Source organism: Colias philodice, chromosome 25, assembly GCF_061535455.1.
Source record: "Colias philodice isolate Cphi_HAF_F1 chromosome 25, ilColPhil1 Martin Lab GWU primary, whole genome shotgun sequence".
Taxonomy (NCBI): domain Eukaryota; kingdom Metazoa; phylum Arthropoda; class Insecta; order Lepidoptera; family Pieridae; genus Colias; species Colias philodice.
Window position 1 is genome coordinate 6,912,286 of NC_143110.1, and position 21,453 is coordinate 6,933,738.

At 34.4% G+C, this 21,453-nt stretch overlaps 1 protein-coding gene and 1 long non-coding RNA gene across 5 annotated transcripts in view; one reads left to right on the forward strand and one right to left on the reverse strand.

The window, feature by feature from the left end:
- The window catches only part of LOC149477473 (nucleolar protein 4), a 136,040-nt gene extending 125,517 nt beyond the window's left edge, over nucleotides 1-10,523 (reverse strand). Inside the window, exons 1-2 of one of the 4 annotated variants that reach the window (XM_089710947.1) lie at nucleotides 10,395-10,523; nucleotides 9,372-10,003 (exon numbers count right to left, since the gene is read on the reverse strand). In XM_089710947.1, the coding sequence (XP_089567073.1) occupies nucleotides 9,372-9,890 (519 nt within the window). In that variant the 5' untranslated portion in view covers nucleotides 9,891-10,003; nucleotides 10,395-10,523. The remainder of the gene's footprint in view (nucleotides 1-9,371; nucleotides 10,004-10,394) is intronic. The other 3 variants (XM_089710948.1, XM_089710946.1, XM_089710949.1) reach the window with 3 other exon arrangements.
- A 6,122-nt stretch (nucleotides 10,524-16,645) lies between these two features.
- LOC149477475 (uncharacterized) lies at nucleotides 16,646-20,534 on the forward strand. Its single transcript, XR_016317693.1, has 3 exons — nucleotides 16,646-16,740; nucleotides 18,631-18,696; nucleotides 20,317-20,534. It is a non-coding gene; the product is annotated as an uncharacterized LOC149477475 (long non-coding RNA).
- The last annotated feature ends 919 nt before the right edge of the window (nucleotides 20,535-21,453 follow it).

Sequence of the window (21,453 nt, forward strand, 5' to 3'; positions counted from 1 at the left end):
TGCGTAAAAACCTTAAATACGGGAAGACGTATGGATATCGGAATATCGTTTAAAACGTCTTCTCTAAAAAGTACGAAATAATGTTTCTTTGCAGTCTTTCCAGATAGAAATAAACGCTCATGATGCATTTGGGACATAAACATTTTAATGTTTTCAATACATTATTTAAAAATGAAAAGAATTACCATCTTCACTTTATTTCGTTCATATGCTTACTAAATGACAATAATAAGATAAATGAATAAGACTATCTATTTTAAGGCATTTAACCTTGCATGTTTATCTGCTAAAAGTTCTTCATTGTGTAAATGTAAATCAAACCTTAATGCATGAACGGGACACTTGTCACTACGTATATAACTACATCATGCCCTACTTACGCCTAAATTACGGAACCTGACCTAACGTACTTACATATTCTCAACTCAAACACACTGCGTAAACCGTGCTAAACTAGCCCCATTACAAGGAAAACGGATTCTATTTACCCATTAACAAGGGCTTTATATACTTCAGTACTCCACTTGTCACTTGCTTGACTTCTAAGCCAGTAGACTAAGCACGTCACCGGCCTATCCGTGACACGCGAACGGCAATTTCACAAGCTTCGAAGTGTACTCGTAATGAGCTTGGAAAAATAACTCCTTTTTGTTTCCAGCGCCTTGTTAAAACATTTTCGCGAAGCAGGAACGCATATGATTTTTGTTTGAAACATGCAATGTTTTTCTTGTAACTAAGATAACTCATTTGATTTTTTCTTCGGTAATGTTGAACCTTTTAGGAAAATCAAAATTTAAAATGTTATCATATGCTAGACTGTACTATAAAGTGAGAGAACAATAACGTAACCCAACTCTTAACTTCTGATTTGCCTGAACTGACAAATGATAATTTAAAACCCAGCACTCCTATCGACACAAGTAATCCAACAGTCGATAAATCACCATCGCATCACTACAGTATCCGTGACACGACGACATCGTATTTCATGCGGACGGCGCGCCTCTCGAAATACGCCGCGGCAACAGTAATGAGCGGGCCTTTTGATAGGGCACCTACTGGGTGGTTATAGATGCCTGGTACTTTGAAAGAAGTACAGTTAATTGTTACAAACGGTTAATTTTACTGACTCCGGTTTAACTAAGGTTAAAAATAATAATCTATTCATCCGAAAACTTTTTTTTATTATAAATTTCAAGTTACATTTTTCGACGTTTGGCCCTCTTCAGTTTTTCGCTTTTATTTAATTCTCAACTGAAGCAAAAACTTACTATCACATTAGAACCAGTCCATATTGATGCAAGATTTTTGGTCTGAATAATGAACGCTAACATAATATAAAAATTAAAAATAGTAAAATGAGGATCATCATTCATCATATTGGAAATTTATTTGTAAATTAAACATAATTATCCAATCTATCGTTTAATTCCTATACCTACTTCAAATTAGTTCATTATTTCTCAAATTGAATTGTATCAAAATGCAACTGCTGTATTTTTTTATTTGAAGCTGCTTCGCCCGCGTGTTATAACTAGTTTCAGTTTCTGTGGGATTTCCACGATAAAACCTATCCTATGTCCTCCTCCAAACCAGAGAAGACCTTTCATGTTTAACTAATCGACGTTTGACTTTAATTAATACAAAAACACATTCGGCAAACGGTTCAAATAATAACTTTTTTCCGTTTCACTTCATTCGAAATTCAAACAAAACCCTGGCCCTGCCAAATTCAAATTCGAAAAGCATTCGAAGTAAGATCGGCCCTGTACGCTCGCTATAATTATAGATATAAAGCTGTGTGCACAACGCGGTAGCGTCGGATGTATAAAGTGGCGCGCCGGTGGCCGCATGACATAGCTATAACTCCCGGCATGACAAACAGCCGCCGCCCGGCTATGGAGATGCCTTATTGTTTTTTTTTTTTGCCAAGTGTTGGCCTGCAATGTTGAACAAATGTTTTGTAGCGGATACATATTTTGAGATGTTGCAGGACGTGTGTTGAGAAAATTGTATGAATGTATCGGAACGGGGTTTTGAATTTATATTCATAGTTTATGTAATGCGTATTACGTTTAATTTGAAGAAATAAGTACATATGTACATACTTTCTACATTCTATTCGTTATAAAAAATACGCTCTCTTCTATTATACAACCAGAACTAATTGTTCTGGGGAGTTGTATAATAGAAGAGAGCGTATTTTTACAAAAAAATATTTATATTTCTGGTATAGAGAATATTTCTAAGTTATTGGTAAAGTGTCATTACATAAAATAATGTAGAGTAGCTATCTTTTATGTACAATAATGACAATGGTGACAATAGTTGCACAGGCGACGTTGCTGCTTTAACATTTTTCTATCCATAACTACAAGCTCCTTCAAAACGCAACTGCAAAATACTTGGAGCTAATTCTAAAAATAAGAAGCAACACGACTCCACGCCTCCATTCATCCACACCCGACACCGGGGGCGCCGTCGGTAAAGCGCGATACGGGCTCGCCTCGGGCGGCGCGAACCAATTACCCGCTCGCTCCCCACCCCACCTCCCTGTAGTGAACGATCTCTTGATACCGCTGCGCCCCTGGTACTCTGCCGCCGGGAGAACGCCCGCAATGCGAAAGGGCTTTTGTCGGTCCGTCTGTTACGTTTGACTTGTTTGAACGAATGACAGGTTAAGGATTTTGGTGACATGTTTTTATAGTTAAAAGAATCATGATTGTTTTTTGACGTTCCAACTGACAGGAGATATAAGAAATCATAACGAAAAAAACTGAAAGAATAGGGAATCGTTTTGGTAAAGTTACCTAAAAAATTAAAAATTACTATATTATCCGAATATTTTACCAAATTCAATATTATCATCTTATCTATTTCATGTGTGATTTCATGGTATGTACTTTCAAATAATTTCAAAACAACGAATGTCGTTATATGAACTAAGTCTATTCCGTGCTTATTTTGTAACCATCTCGCCAAAAGAATGAAAAATTACACACTCATCTCAATACAGTAAAATAATATTTAAAAATATATAAATCAGTATTTTTAAACAACACATAATATACTTACTTAACTAAAATGTGTCAGAAATCAACCTGAATCATTGTAATTTGTATAATATGCTGTAAATATAATGTAAGTTGTAGAAAAAATGGCAAAGCGTTATATAGATAAAACATTCACTAGGCTTCGGAGTTTCCACGTTATATAACAGAATACTGACCTCAAATCTGCATTGAACATTTACAGTTGAACAGAGCTCACCCCGCTTTGATATTTGCTGGCTTGTGTCATTTTCATCATCACTTTATTTCAAAAATTATAGAACTTTTATAATCAGAAACGCTCTGCAGTGTGCACTAAATAGTGCATAGATCATAACTGTTGGCTGTCACCTATGACTCTTGTTGAGAACCGTGCAGTACACTCGCATTCGAATTTAGAATTCTTTTATTTCGATTTAAATTCAATCATCTTTTTTTTCAGATGTTCGATGTTCCTGATTGGCCAATCGTCACGTGACCAATTATTGTAATGTAAACTGATAAACGATGGATAAACGAAATATATTTTATAGTATTAGTTAGTTCTTTAAAGAAACGAATCTTCAATGGCGGCGCTTATCATTCCCTCTCGCTCACACACGGCCGTACGGTATGCAAAAAAAAAATGGAAAAATAAAATCACTAAAATGTATTTGATTTTCCCTATAATAGTTTTTATCATAAATTTACAATGACAATTATGCATTTGCGAAAGTAAATAATGTTTTATTGGAATTTGACAAAATATGTTCTTTGGGAAAAGTTGTTCAGTTTTAGGGGCTTATTACAAGTATTATGGGGATTTTATTACATTCTGTATACGTAAATATGATAATTCATATAAATACACAAATACAATAACAAAAAAGTTTGTCAACAAACAATTTGAAATAATTAATAAAATAATTATCAATTTACGTTATTTTTATTTTCTTTTTTGGTGATCCTACCATCTGTCAAAGTCAGCTTTGGCCGCCATTGAAGATTCGTTTCTTTATTGAACTGACTAATAGGTACCTAATCGATAATGTTTTTATCGAAATAATACAGAATTAATAAAGTCAACAAATAATGGTTGAAAAAAAAACCATAATATTTTAAAAAGTTGTTGAAGTTGTACGTTAGTATAATATTACAGATATTTTTGTTTCATATTTTATTTTATGTCTATTGGAGCGGAGAACAACAAATATAAAATTATAAAAATAGTTTTAGTTTATATTATCACTAGTTAAGTTTCCATCTCGAAACAAACCATACAAGTTAAATAATTAAATAGTATCGACAAGTAAAACCTCCTTGCAAGTTCATCGCAGTGCCAACAGCCTTATCTGTTTCCTGGCATTATGACGACGCGACCAGCCATTCGGTTCCCGCCATAATTTACTGCGGCCCGCGACCGACGCTCGGCCCGGGCCGATTTATGGCGCCATTTTTACAAAACCTGCACGCAGGGTTACCAACTTTACGATGATTTGATTTATTGAACACTTTATTAATAGATGAAGAGTGCGTTAAAATTTTCAAAAAAACGTATCATTTTACGCGGATAATTTACGATTATCTTAATTCTTAAATACTTTCTAATATCAAACTAAAAACTAAATTATATACTTACTTAGATATTTTTTTTAATAATAAATCAATAAACACTGCCGAAAAAAAGTCACATTTAATTCATACCATGTAGGTAAAATAAATAATCTAAAAGAAAAATCTAATGATTTTCTGGTATAAAACCTGCACGCAAACATAATTCCAATTTCCATTTCAGTCATAGTAATCTTCCATACACACGTTTCAAGTTTTTTAGATTTCATTCTGAACTAGGGATCGGGTTTATGCTTCCGACACAGCGTGCATTATTTATAACGTCAATGCGAATGCCGAAGGAAAACATTGCTAGTACATTGAGCTTCAAAATATTATCTACAGTTTCTTATGACTCGTGAAAAGAAGAATAAACTAAGGTAAGTAACTAATTATTTCGGATTATAAAGAGGCGCAGTTATATTCAATGACTTTAAAATTGGTATGTGCAAGTTGTAGTTCTTTGATTAATTAAGGCCGATTTATCATGTTTTATGTTTCTAATATAGATCTAAGAATTGACTCTTATGGTAATTAATAAGACGCTATATTATGATAGTAACGATTAAGTAATCTATGGCTGTATGTTCTCAATTCTCATACAATTTTAATAAGAAAATGGGCGGTACAGTTGTTGTAGAATGCTCAGCCCTAAGGCATGATCTTTTTTAGGAACCTTAAGTTGGCAAGCTTACCCAAATCCTCCCGAGTCGGATTATAAAGTTCGCTTAGTGCGGTGACTTCTGCGGTATTAGTCAAGGAACGCCATTTTTAATTACTTGCGTCCCTAATCCGTCAATATGGCCAGCCCTTTATTAAAATCGCGAACATTCCATTTTTTTAAATCAAGGTACGAAGTTCTAATCAAATTTATTAACGGACAGTATTTAACTCAATTTAAATGAGAAAAACATTACGGCACGAAATTTCGAACACTTAAAAAAATTAGAAAACCGTCATGTTTTGCGAAACATCCCTTTCTATATAAACATCTGTACTCCAGGCATTTTCGACCTCATATTAAGCACCTCAAAAAACCATTCTCGTTTTGAAGGTTTTCTGGAATTTCTGGTAGGGATTTTACCCGGTTTGGCGATGCGTTGTAATTTAATTGACGTCTGCTGGCGACTTGTGAACGCCATGTTGATCACAACCTCCTAATAAATAATTAGGCCATGATCGAAAACTTTTTTCTTAATTCCACCTTTCTTAATGATATTAAGATTTTTTTATCGGAATTCTATACCGGATTCCATAAGCTTTCTTTGGGCAGATGATTTGTTATTTTGTACATAATGTATTTATATTTTATTATATTTAACATGAAATATTCCTTCAGATTTCTGGTAAGTTCCCTTTTCTAGGTTGGTTCAGTTAATGGAGAATAAAATAAACACTCAAAATTCAAGACCACTGCGGTCTGCGAGTGTCAGGTAAAAATGTGGAATTTAAACAGTTGACTTTGATAAATTGTCAAGTGTCAACCCCTAAACTCGTGTGACGGTGTGACACTACGATTTTTAAGAGAAAGAAATATTTGATACAGCTTGTTAAATCATTGCAAAAATTTAAGGTACTTACCGCCCAGCATGCATTTACAAAACTACCATATACATTACTTTTTTATATTAAAAAATATCCTAATAATTAGGATCGCGTTGTTGGCACCAGCTCACAACCACAAATACCAACCATTTAACATGTAACAAAAACGATTTTTCTTGTAAAATATGAATTAACGATGTCGTCTAAAGACTAAAAATAAAATCGATTGAAGCTCAATCGAATTAAAATATCGATACATACACCAGGTACCAGGGGAGTACGGCTCGAGAGGAGGTAGCAAACGTCAAATCGATCGTTTATCGCATCGTGTGGCCGCTGCGGTCGCCATTGTTCCTCATTTTTGCGCCCGGCGAATATAAATTGAATGGCAGAATCACACGGCGGGCGTCAACGTTTTATAATCTGTGGTTTAACGGCTGGGGTATAGAGGATAGACTATGGAATATAGAGACAGACTATAAATTAAGAGCGATGTGGTAGCCTGCGATTTTACTCCGGTGAATTACATTTCCTTATGCAAAAACCATAGGTTTATTCCATCCCCTTGAAATTAATTTTTCTGATGAAGTTCTACTCTCATAAATCATAATATATCAAAAGTATTAATTCTTGTGTCGATCTCATTAATTATTTAAAGCAAGCTTTAACGACTTATAAAGAATGCATCTCCAACTCCAGGTTAAAATCATTTAACATGAAAAAATCATAGAAATATATATTTTAATTTTTAGCAGCATTTTTTTATTTAATCAACAGCCATTTTATTGTATGGTTACATAATTCATTATACCCTATAAATGGATAAAATGATTTATGTGCGGTTTATCTAATTTGTCTGTCCATAATTTTGATAGCTTCGCCTGTTAAGATAATCATTAGCTAGATTGAGTGAAAATATAAATCTTTTCGTAAATAATTTTATTGGAACTAGTGTCAGGGTATCAGCATGTATCAATCAACAGTTGAATTTAGAAATTACCTACTACATAGATGACACGGTGAACTAACCCGTTACCTATTGCACGCCTCATAAGCGAAGCGTTGAGGTGGGTACTACTGTCACTTCGCGCAAAACATCTGATTTTTCAAACTTAAAATGTCTTTATGTATTTTTTATATTTCTTTTATTTTAACCTTCCTTACATTACGACAAACATTTTAAAAACAAATCGAGTTTTAAACTATAGTTTTAACGACATTGATGAAAAGCAATTAATTTTAATCTATACTAATACATATTAAAAAGCTGAAGAGTTTGTTTGTTTGAACGCGCTAATCTCAGGAAGTACTGGTCCGGCTATATAGCGGAGCCACGCGGGTGAAACCGCGAAGCGCAGCTAGTTTTTAATATTATGTAAGGATAACTAAGTAGGTATTCCAAATGACATCTACAAAACGTTGGACAGAAGCATTTTCTATACCTACTAGTATTTAGTCGAAGATTGTACCTATATAGTGCCACTGCCACGGTTACTGCGAATAAGATTATATTTTGTAGTATTCAAAAGTTATAAAAGGAAACCTTAGGTAGTTTCTAAGAATGTTATCAATGCTATACGACTTCTTATCAAGCGGTTATAAAAACTGAAAAATTAAATCGAATCCTTGAAAAGAGAAAATTACTGACTTGAATATAGATTCCTATTCGTATTTCGTATTCGATGCAAAAAGAGGAATCTGTTATTTGCCAGTTGTTTTCACCTTTTTAAAAGAATAGTTGGTTGTTATGAACTGGCAGAACTGAAGTAACAAAATAAACTTAAGAAAAATTAAAAATAGTTTTAAAAAACTAAAAAACACGCTCGTTATAGAAAACCGAACTAAAAAATAGAAAATTTTATCAAATTAGTGTATTGTCATCGGTCCTCAATAAATCTACAAATTTTGAACGAAATCTGGCCGTTTAAAGTGGGTCAAAATCGCGCCCAAAGAAGTCTGTTACAAACAAACATACAGGTGAAGCTAATATAAAGCGTGTAAAATAAAAAGAAAAAGATCGTCCGAATCTGTGCATATTACGCTTAGATATTACGTGATTATACTTGATATGTGATTGGTAAGATTTTTTAAATTAAGTAAAAAATTGAAGAAACAAAAAAAAGAACAGAAATTATCAAAATGTGAGCAAGTCACGTTGTTACAATATGTAGTTAGTAGCAAGTAAATGCGAAGTAAATTACGACTAGATTAGTTCGCGTCCACGAATGCCATCCGTCAGGGAAATCTTAGCTAGGGAGCCGGCGGAATATCTATGATTTTCAACTGCTTTCAGTTTATGCAGCATCGAAGACAAGGCAGGTCTTCTCCACAGTCTCTCACTAAATATATTGCAGAAAAAGAAATCTTGAAGAAGATTTATGGTTAAACTGACTATACAGAGAACATAAATTAAGTATGTATATAAATATACCGGGACTATTCGGTATCCCTCTAATTCTAATCTGATCAAACAATCAAGAATGGCTCGAAATAATTAATGATAATATGATGAATTATATACAAATATATCGTATGTATTTCTAAACATATTATGCAAATCTAATCAAATACTTCAAGCCCATGTTCCAAGCTATCCACTGGTATACAAAAGATAAAGGATGTAATAAAAATCTTCAAACTGACTCTCCGACTAAACTCATGCGAATCATACGCGGTGGCACATTTCACCTGTTCTTTGATCGCTATTTGCTACCACATAATAAGAATACCTGGTGGCCAAGCAATTATCGCTCTTATATACAATGACGATAGAAACCATTGTAGGTGCTTGTTGATAACAGATTGAGTAAGAGCGCTGCTAAAGATCATCTTTAATGGTTATGTGTTCTTGGTATATCGGTCTAGATCTTTGAAAGGGTAAGGTCAACAAAACATTTTTTATGAAGTTTTTTTTACGTTTCATTTTAAGACTACAAGACGCAACCACCGCTGAACGCTGACGCTGAGGATCTTTCTACATCTAAAGATTGTTATTGTATTATTTGGGTGTGTTAAATTAGGATACGTCGTTCGGACGGGATTCAATCTTTTTCTTGTCCCAATAAGAATAATTCAAAGTCAAATTAATGTCAGTGTGATAATAATTTCCTTAATATTTTAGTACAATTCCTTACTCCAGTAAAAACCTATTTTACATGAACATTAACTGAAATTCAAATAATTTACCTTAAGGGGTGGCGTTGGTATGTACAGTGGCGGGTCGTTTTGAGATCCGCTGTACACTTCTTGACCTTCTGGACCCCTGGTACATCCTTCAGCATCTGCAACACTGTATCTGCATACAATACTATCCGCCGGCTTCGCATCATATCCAGGAGGTTTTCCAACGTGGAACCCTTTTGCCTTCACCCAAAAACGAAATTTAGAGCTATCAGAGCTATTGCATTCCTCCCCGCGTAGGGTTCTCAGAATCCTGGCGTACTTTTTCAAAGTAATTGTTTTCGTTTTAGCCAGATCCCCGTACGTTTGGATGACCCACGGTTGATACGTTGAAAACAAATCAAGTTTCGGGTCGCCCGTCTGTATCTTCGGTCGTTTGTTGTTATTTTGCTCATTTTTCTTGTCGTTCTTGGAACTACTGGGTGTCAATTTGCGTTTGGATGGCTTTTTAGGCGTTTTCTCGGGTATCGCTTCTTGTGTCAACTTTTTACGCAGTCCGCGGTCCTTTATCATGGCCGCAGCCATTTTGGCTCACTCACTACACTGGTTTTAAAAATGGAACATCGTTTTCACCAATCTACACGTCACAATTAAAGATTAAGAACTGGCACTTTTCGCTTTTTTTTTTTCGTATGTGTCTGAGGAATTTAATTAGACCCGAACAGTCCCCCTGCGGGTTTCTTGAGAAGTGTTTTGGCGAAAAGTTTTCGTACAGCAAAGTTTAAGACTCGCGTGCGTACAACTTCTCGAACGGGAACTTTTGACTGCGAAGTTCTTGTAGATCTAGAGGACTTTGGGGAAACTTTTTCGACAACTGAAGCGGGGGATATGTTTCTGTCTATCATTTAAGTTAAATTATTATTATACAAGTAAGTTTCCGCTGTGTGTATTTAAAATAAAACTTATTTTAAAATCATGTTTATTATTTTTTAATTCGCTTTTACAAATACAATGTGCTTCAAATGATATGAAGGAGTAATCAAAGGAATATCAAAATTGTCATACGAAAAAAACATAAACAAAAAGTACCAGTGTATAATATAATCGACGCAATATCGAACAAATTTGGAACGGCTCGCGAAGCACCCCCCTCAACGCAACCGCTGGCGTAGGGAGCGCGCGGTGTACTGGCGTCTGTCTGCTACTGGGACCGCGACCGCCACCGGCACGTGCGGGCCGGGCCGTGTTAATTGCCCGCAAAACAATCGGCCTGATCGCCGGAGCGTCCGATAATGCGCGCTCGCCCGTCCTTGCAATAACTATTGTTTACTACTTACAAGCGCTATTCGCCTGGTAAATATTAATATTAGTGCGTGGTGCACTCCTGTTTTGAATATTTTTTTTAGTTTCTATTTATTCTATATTTCAACTAGTTCAGGAGAGTTCAGGTTATGTTAAAGAATAACAAAATAACTTGAGACGTGCTGTATAAAAAGAAGATAAATAACAAAAATTTATTCACAACTATACCAGAATAAGTTCTAAGTAGTAGTACTTAGTTCTATGTCTGTATCTGTCAGTTCGCAATTAATTCAAAAAACTTAGAAATTAAACAATAACAACAATATACTTAGGGGAAACAATATAGGGGAACTATATTGTGTTTACCACAGATCACAGTAGATCTCTTTATGGTGTTCACCATGGTCCATGACATAATATTATAAGATAAGGGGGTCTTGAATACGTGGATCCTTCTTGATATTTATAACAATAGTTATTATAATATCATAGTACAGAATGTTTAGTTAGTTCTAAAATCTAACTTATCTAAATCTAAAAATCAATATTCACAAAGAAACCTCTGAGTTCTGCAGCTAGTGAAAAATTGAAAATATTGGAATAATTTACAAATAATAATATATTTTATAAAAGACAAATGTCAAATCGTGTTTGTGAATTATATTCAGAAAAAATAAAAATTGTGACTTTTTTGTGACAAACTGAGAAGAAATCATCGTTAATAATCTAAAACAGCAATTAAGTTCTTTGCAGTAAGTCTCAATTTTAAATACACACGCCTAAAATATTTATATAAACAGTGCGCAGTGTGCGCGCGCGCCGCCGACAACAATGCGCGCGGCTAGCGCGCTTGCGCGAATTGTGCGCAGCCTACTAGGCGAACATGCGATGTGAGGATATTACGACTCGGAGAGTGAATCTTGCGCCGAATGAGATGCTAGAAAATCTTTACTGAAAATTAAACCGTATTTCTAACATGATAATAGCCATTTTGGTTTGTAATAATAATTTTTTCGTAAGTCGTAACACTCTTTCGTTTATGTAAACCTAGGAAGTTGATGAATAATATACCGTGATTTTTCATTCTTGCGTCCACCGTTCTCCGTCACAACTCACAGTCAGTTTCCTCTAGAGACTAGAAATAAAAAATATGTAATTTTTTACAGTTAAATAAAAAAATATTATGTACATATTTCAAAATCGTTATTTTCTATTTGTGCGTTTTTTATTTTTAAAAAAATTATTGGTTTTAAATATTTTTTACCTTATGTTAGCTGCGGGTACATATTTATTGCACGCCTCATAAGCGAAGCGTTGAGGTGGGTACTATGGTAATACTGTGGTACTACTGTCACTTCGCGCAAAACATCTGATTTTTCAAACTTAAAATGTCTTTATGTATCATACATTGCACTTGTAAGATAATACATACACACACATATTAAGAAAAAACACTATTTTTAACGTTCATGATATTTTTGATGTCATTTTTGTTATTTAAACTAGTTAAAAAACCGTTTAAAAAAGTTCTGTCTTGGACGTCCGTGTGTCTGTATGTGCGGATCCTTTTTCTTGTTAACACGATAGCGACCGAAATACTTTACTAATCGAGTCTTTTTTTTTCTCTTACGCTTGAGTATGCTCAGGAATAGAACCCTTTCATTTTTCAGGGTCTGATTCGATGTGGTTTAATTGTTATTAAATAAACAAAAATAATAATTAATAAATATTTATTAAAAAAAAATTATGAGGCGTGCACTTTTGGATTTTCCAAATTATTTTATTGTACGGTATTTAATTTTTATGACATAATCTGAATGAATATTTCAATAATTAATATTAAATTTCTATAAAATAATTATTTAATACCTGTGCAGTAGATACCTAAATTAACCATATACATATTTAATTATTTAAAATAAAATTATAGTTTACATTTCATAATCAAACGATCCAGTAAAAAATAAAAAAAAGACGTGTGGCACTCGGGGACTGCCGCGGTAAAGCTATTGCATGCTAATTGCTATGCCTTCAATGCCACACCTCCGCGCCCGTGGGAGTGGGGAGCGTGAGGTTTTTCGTTACGGAATTTCTGGATTCGGTCCCCGCGCTCAAGGCCCGCGATAGAAGCTATGCAATAGCTTAAAATTAAAAATAAAATCGGATCCACTTTGGCCTGGATGCACATACGACATTTTTGCTCAATAGTACCAGGGCATCATAAATCACAAAGGAGTATATTATTCCGCGGATCACTCACGGATGCTGAGAGGGAACTAGAAACGCATCTGTTCGAGCAGATCATAGCTGAGACGAATAGTGTACTAGGATGATATAACTGTGAGAAGGCGATGATTTCAGATGAAAGTATTCAGTTTCAAACGTCAGTTTCAAATGACAGTTGAATGCATTTTCTTCTTATTTATATCATCATTGTATAAATTTTAATGATATCAATTTAAATGATTAAATTATTATGAGTTGTATTGAAGGTGTTTACAAAAATATTTTTTTGATTAGTGATTAGTGAAGGTCAATGGAAATAAATGTTTCATAACCGGAGCATTTTATATATTCTGTTAAAATATAATACCTATGCTAATAAGTAATAACTATTACAGAGAAAATTTTCATGTTTTCTACATGATATTGTCATCACTCATCACTATCACTACATAGTATAAAACAAAGTCGCTTTGATGCGGTTTTTTTAATAGATGGAGTGATTCAAGAGGAAGGTTTTAGCACAGACTAATAATAAGACTACGTATACAAGTTTTAGTATTATTAATTTATTATGTTTTAGACAAAGCGGGCGAAGTCGCGGGCGGAAAGCTAGTGTAAGTATCTATAAAATATTATTGTGCGCATAGATTAATCAAATCTTTCTTTCTTTCAAACGATAATGAATACACACTTTTTAGGGTTCCGTAGCCAAAATGGCAAAAACGGAACCCTTATAGTTTCGTCATGTCCGTCTGTCCGTCTGTCCGTCTGTCCGTCTGTCACAGCCGATTTACTCGGAAACTATAAGTACTACAGTGATGAAATTTGATGGGAATATGTGTTGTATGAACCGCTACAAAAATATGACACTAAATAGTAAAAAAAAGAATTGGGGGTGGGGCCCCCCATACATGTAACTGAGGGATGAAATTTTTTTTTTCGATGTACATACCCGTGTGGGGTATCAATGGAAAGGTCTTTTAAAATGATATAAAGTTTTCTAAAAAACATTTTTCTTAAAGTGAACGGTTTTTGAGATATCAGCTCTCAAAGTCGTAAAAAGTATGTCCCCCCCCCTCTATTTTTATAACTACGGGGTATAAAATTCTAAAAAAAATAGAGGTGATGCATGCTAATTAACTCTTTCAACGATTTTTGGTTTGATCAAAGTATCTCTTATAGTTTTTGAGATAGGTTGATTTAACTGTAATTTATTATATTTGCTGCTACGGAACCCTTTGTGCGCGAGCCCGACTCGCACTTGGCCGGTTTTATTCGTTGATATTTTCACTGTATTTCCAATATTTCTCATATAATGTTTGTAAACCTTCATAAAATAAGACAAGCAGTTTTATTTGTATATCTTACATTTCTTTCAAATATTTTTTTTTTCAACTTTTTTTTTACATTAACGTTGTTCTTTATATTTACAGATATTATGGGTACATACTGAAGCAATTTGTGCCGAATCGGCACGATTAGTATCCCTTATTGGGACTCACTGTGGGACTCACGAATCGAGATCTGTGGGCACATATACCTAATAGTACTGTGGGCTACGAATAATAAGGTTAATTTTAATTGTTTAACACAGGCAAAAAACGCTCAACCAGTTTTGTTTAAAAATATAGCTGTATCTATATGTATTGTATGTGGCTGTATTATAATCATACAATGCAAATGAATAAAACCAATTACTGAATTAGTCTATCGATTGCCATGCTGATACTTTAAATTATTTTTATTAATAAAATAGAAACACCTATCACCTATGTATGCTCATTTATTCCCACGCGACGCGTGGACGATCCTAAACATAAAGGAGAGATTTTTATTTTTTCTAAATACAATTAATAATTATTATTAAGTTGATTCAGATGTTATCAATACGTTAAAATTCAGATGATCATTTTTATGTTCCAAATTCAAATTCCAAATGTTTGTATCGCTTTAAAATGTTTATTATCTGGCATCTGCTCTTTCATAAAAAAACTATTGCACCGATTTGGCTAAAATTTGATTCATAGTACATACATAGAGCATAAGGGACTTATCTTTAATATTTTTTTTGTATATAATACATAAAGAAAAAAGTACCAGAATACCATAAGTGAAAGTAGCTGTTTTAAACTAGTTCCACACACGCATACATTTACAAATGTATAGCTATATATGAGCACGCGGCAACATGTAAATCATTATTTCGGATCACGAACAGCAAAGCGTGGTTGTACATAGGAACGTATATAAGCTATGTATACGATATGATACAATCAAACCGACCTCACTAATGCGTCCTGTCGACGCTTCGTTCCGCACTTGCCAGCCTCTAGTGCCGTAGTTTTATCGATATTTTGAGAATAAGTAGTGTTGGCTATTATTTATAAGTATAAGTATTACAAGTATTCTGTGGAATAAGCTAATATATTTGGTACATGATCCAATGTAAAAGACGATTAAGAGAGCGATTTGCTTGTATATGTAGTTTATTTGATAGTGGAACCATGAAAATTGATAAGTTTCTCCTCCTCGCTAAGAATTATTGAGATTTTATGAATATGAATTACGTTTTTTTATATTTAATTATTAATTATGTATACAAATTAATTTACCGTTTAAGTTTTATTATGTGACTATCTTTCTTTCCATGACGCTTTCACTACTAAACCTCTGATTTTTTTTAAACTGGAATGAAATTTGGAACTAAGAAAGACTTAGCTTTGGGAACGGACATAGGCTACCTTAAATTAAGTGCCATATCACACTAGCGGATTGCGAGCGGTTTCAAAGCGGAGCGGGTGCGCAACGAATACGTTGCGGGCGCGCAACGAACACGCCGCGGTTGCGCAGCGAATTCGTTGCGGACGCGTCATTTTGTATACTCTCGCACAAAAGCCAGCCCTTCCGCCTTGCCTAACTTCCATTCAATATTTCCATCGTTTCTGTAGCACTCAATTTTTTAACCGTACTGTGGAAATGCACTTACTTAACAGTTAACTAAAGATGTAATAACAACTGGAGTTGTTAAAAAAAGGTGCTATAAAATTGAATTACTAGGACTTTTAGAATGTACCATACATTCCAAAAGTATGTAACGACTGACCAGTATAATCTCTCCCATAGCAACGTATGTTATAAAGAGATTTTGTGAACCTAATTATGAGCAAAGTGATAGTGAGTTGCTGGTTGCTTGATAAAATTTTCTATTCACTGCTATTTATCTAATAATAAGATAGCCCTGTTTTAGTTAAGGAGCTTTAACATTTATTTCACTAATGAACTTTCTTAATGAGCAATTAAGTTATCTGATTGCATTTCGACCAAGATTTAATAGATAAAACAATACCCTAAACATTAACATGTTATGAAACTCGTAAAAAATAATGATCTCATAATTATTATACTATCACAAGTTATAAGTAACAACCAGCACGGATTCCATTTTGTTAATGAGTGTACATGACTGCGACGTAAACGTTGCGCATCTGCCACGCGTCCGCAACGAATTCGCTGCGCAACCGCAACGTATTCGTTGCGCACCCGCTCCGCTTTGAAACCGCTCGCAATCCGCTAGTGTGATATGTCACTTGAACACAAAGCTTAATGTGAGCGTAAAACTGTCAGCTCTATAGCTGTGTGTTTGTAGTACTGTATGTCAAATGTGTGCTATAACGTGAAGTGCAACATGTTCAAAAATACAACAAAGAGGAAAAATATCGACATCGATAATCCGGGTCACCACTACCGACACCTACTTTACTGGCCCGGCCCCACCTCGCCCGGCGGCTTATCCGCAAAGCTGGCGCAGATATATTTCATTTCGCCACTAGGCAACTTTTTGTGCGCAGTACTCAGCTTTCTCACATATTCCCTTGTTTCTGACGCTCTGGTACACGCTTACAATATTGTAAGTAAAAGTTACATTTCACAAATAAAAAAAGTATTTAAAAAAATATAAATTATTATATTTTTCTACATTAAACTGTATTTTATGCATGAAACAAACGACAAAAAGCTAAAATAAAGTAGTATTAGAATAAAAAAACTGCAGAAGTTGTAAAATATTACGTTTTACTATACTTGCAATTACAACATTATTTTTGTCATTATCACCACAATATTTTCCCTCTGAAACACCGTGAATACCTACATCTATTAAAAGAGGAAACCAAAATTTGCATCCAGTTTCGAACAAATTGCCGGCCCGTAGCGGGGATAAAAATGCACCGTCAGGCGTCTCTGGCAAAAGTCGACGAAATCAGCCACTTATTGAATGCATTCACAAATTGGATACCACTTCGAGAGTGCTGATGCGACGGTTCCGGTACACAACGGTTCGTGCCTCAAATTGGCGTGGTGAAACTTTTTGCGCGCCGAGTTTTTAGCAATTAGGTGGTTTGCGAGTTTGTTTATAAACAATTGTTTATAAATCTAGAGTTTCGATTTCTGTAGAATGTTACAAAAGTTGATTTAGGTACAGGAAATTAACATGATTAATTTACTTATTACATTTCATTTTATTGTATTCCCGTCCAATATTTATTATTTTGCTAGATCGATTTATGAAGGACGAAATTCTGAAATAATCAAAAACAATTAAATTGAACGGTTAAAAGTTAAAACTTAAAAGTTATAAGATATTTTACATAGGATAAGGAATAAGGATATGACGTATAAAGTTGCTGAAATTAAAAAAGAATAATTTGGAAAATCCAAAAGTGCACGCCTCATAATTTTTTTTTAATGAATATTTATTAATTATTATTTTTGTTTATTTAATAACAATTAAACCACATCGAATCAGACCCTGAAAAATGAAAGGGTTCTATTCCTGAGCATACTCAAGCGTAAGAGAAAAAAAAAGACTCGATTAGTAAAGTATTTCGGTCGCTATCGTGTTAACAAGAAAAAGGATCCGCACATACAGACACACGGACGTCCAAGACAGAACTTTTTTAAACTGTTTTTTAACTAGTTTAAATAACAAAAATGACATCAAAAATATCATGAACATTAAAAATAGTGTTTTTTCTTAATATGTGTGTGTATGTATTATCTTACAAGTGCAATGTATGATACATAAAGACTTTAAGTTTGAAAAATCAGATGTTTTGCGCGAAGTGACAGTAGTACCCACCTCAACGCTTCGCTTATGAGGCGTGCAATAAATTGTAAAGGTAAAAACTAAAAAGTAGAGATTACAATAAATATTAAAGTAATCCCAATTCCAATTTAATGTATGTATAAGGTAAAAATACAATGCACAAGTCATTTTATAATGAATCAAATAATTATTAAACGATGAAAGCAGCGATTGAAATAAGAAGTTTGTAGTTTGTATGTTGTTTCAACGCGTACCTATTGAAAACTCATGAATGCTGGTAGTTGGTACGTACATCGAATATTTTTACAATATTATTAAAATTATTATTAAATTTCCTGCTACAGCTACGGTCAGAAGATAATCAGGTCAGTTCTTGGAATGTCATTATTTACTAGGTTAAGTCAAACGAGGCCGCGTTAAATAATAATAATTAATCAATGATTTTCTCTTGATAAAGTTGGCACGTGCAGAAAATAATATTTTTTATAAATAAACAAAAACATAGTAGGTGCTATCTGTACGCCAGTACCAGGCCCGCAGCGAGCGGGGAGAGGCGTTGGCGGAGTAAATTAGGCGCGACTCGCTGTTGCCGCCCGTCGCACTCAGCGATATTGCTATCAGCCCGCTTTGACGATAGGGCTGGCGATGACGAAGTTTAATGCTTTTAATTATTTTGATTAAAAAATTTTATAGGTGTTACCACTTACAGAAAACGTTGTTGGATTTTTAACATCGAACAGGAATGAAAAGTACACTAGTGTAAGTATTATAACTTTTAATTAAGATTTGTGAAGAATAATACAAACGGGTATGTTATTAACAACTGTAAAAATGTTTACAGACTTCTGATTGAAAGGAGAAGATTTCATGTTCTATTAAACGCATATTTTTTTTAATCCTTGAATCTATTTTGATGCTACACGTAGATTTCATATACTGCATTTATTAAAGACACAATTATAGCAAATAGGAGATCGTTCAACGTATTCTATAATTTTAACTAGTTTTCACATACTAATATACAATATCCATATAATAGCAACTGGATTTAATATATTTCCACATTGCATAAAACTTTGGTTTATTACTTTACTAAGTTATCACATTACCAAAGCCATATCCATATATTATAACAACTGTTTTAATATATTTCCACTATAAAAAATCAGAATTAAAAACCGCTTTAGTTTTCAACAAAAAAAAAATCAACACAATAAAATAAAAAAGCGCGCAGCAGCCCTAGCGCGCGTCGGTTGCCGCCTGCCAGCCCGGGAACAAAGCAGCCGCGCCGAGCGCCACTCACCGCTACCGCTACCGAGCGACTGTAGCGCGACTAGACGATGTTAATACTTGTGAATTTATTTAATTTCAATAATTGTTATTCATATATTATGTAGTATATTAAGTTATAGTATGTAAGTTATTCATCTAATCTTAATCTTAATACTATTATAAAGGCGAAAGTTTGTAAGGATGTTTTTTTTTTTTTTTTTTGTGTGGTGTCTCTCAATGTTAGCCAGAAGGGCTTCTACATTTTAACGCGGACGCGGGGGTGAACTGAAGGTTCACCCTGGTAGCGACATGCACAAGGGCGTCCCCCCTTGACGGGGACCACGAACCTCGGCTTGAGCTGTCGCTTGAGTGGAGGAGGCCAGAAGGGCCCTAATCGGACGGGTGTAAGGATGTATGGATGTATGGATGTATGGATGTTTGTTACTCTTTCACGTAAAAACTACTGAACCGATTACAATGAAATTTAGCACACATATAGAGGGTAACTTGGATTAACACATAGGATAGTTTTTATCCCGGAAATCCCACGGGAACGGGAACTATGCGGGTTTTCCTTTGCAAACGCGGGCGAAGCCGCGGGCGGAAATCTAGTAAATATTATAAAGGCGAAAGTTTGTAAGGATGTATGGATGTATGGATGTATGGATGTTTGTTACTCTTTCACGTAAAAACTACTGAACCGATTACAATGAAATTTAGCACACATATAGAGGGTAACTTGGATTAACACATAGGATAGTTTTTATCCCGGAAATCCCACGGGAACGGGAACTATGCGGGTTTTCCTTTGCAAACGCGGGCGAAGCCGCGGGCGGAAATCTAGTATAGTATATAAAGATGTAGTATTCATATTAATGGAACCCTTATGCTGTTTTTTTACAAAAGTCATACAAAGTTTTATTGAAGTGAATGTCAAGGTCGCTTCATGGCAATACCATCACATCATGGAGTAAGACGATAATTTTGATATCGTTGAATCTTGCTAAAGATGTTTCACTTCTAACACGTGTGCTCGGCAAATTCACTCTTTTTATTAATAGTAAAGTAACAGTTTGTTACTTACTTATTATATTATTATACTTTCAGGAATCAACATGAAGGTCTTCAAGCGTAGAGTGAACCGGTACCTACTTAGCTTTCCATCAGGCGAGATTGTGGTCAAGCACTTCCCTATCTAGAATTAAAAAAAAAGCTCGCATACAAGAATTACAAGGAAAAAATATAGCCCACACAAGTACACATAGGTACAGAATCCTATCAATCTTCATGTTTGACTAAAGCATAGAAAATAGCGTTTTATTGTATTTCAACGGTAGACGAACTGTTTAGTACATTATTGTAATTACTATAATTAGTACTAGTACTAATGTAATAAATCTATTTATTGTAATTGTGTCTTTTTTTCCTGAATATGAACATAATCATATTCTACCATGTATTTATTCACTTTGCTAAAAAAAAAATATTGTGTGGTTTTATGAAACCACGGTAAAAGTGAAACTGTTCGAACGGTTCCGAACACTGCTTTGTGTAGCGCATGTCGCGTGCCGAGTAGGTATACCTACTCGGCAGCCGCGAGACACGCGACATGCGCTACACAGACCAAAAAGTTTGAGACGATGTAATAAAAGTTTCACTTTAATTACCCGTTTATTTATAATTTATATATTGTGCCGGTGGGTGTGAACTGTGAATAAATATCCAATACTCAAATAAAAATCTAATTTCGGCCTTAAATCTCAAACCAGCGAAAGAATATTTTTAACAGTATAATACTTAAAAACCAACAATATAATGTCTAATAAATCTTCTCAATAGTCATCACCTATGGTATGTAATATAAACTACTCATAGATAGCCCTAACGAAATTAGTCACATTCCTAAATGTCTAATTGGTAAGAGAAGAACTTAAATAAATGAGAAAATATTTAATTTATTATAAAAAAGTATCAAAGTTGACGATCGCAGTAACCACACAATGATTCACCGAGGCGCGGCGCGGGTCGACATCGACATGGCGTCCCGTGCACTGCTATAACCTCACCTACCGCATATAAACACCGACTTATATGTCATGCGGCTCTGGTACTTATACATGTAGCGTCTTACGACTTTTACTGGCATGGTCGGGTTTTTTAATTACCACTCTTTTGAATAACTATTTTGTATTTATTTATATTTTTTATAAATAAAAAGCTTTCATTATGAATACTTTATTCATG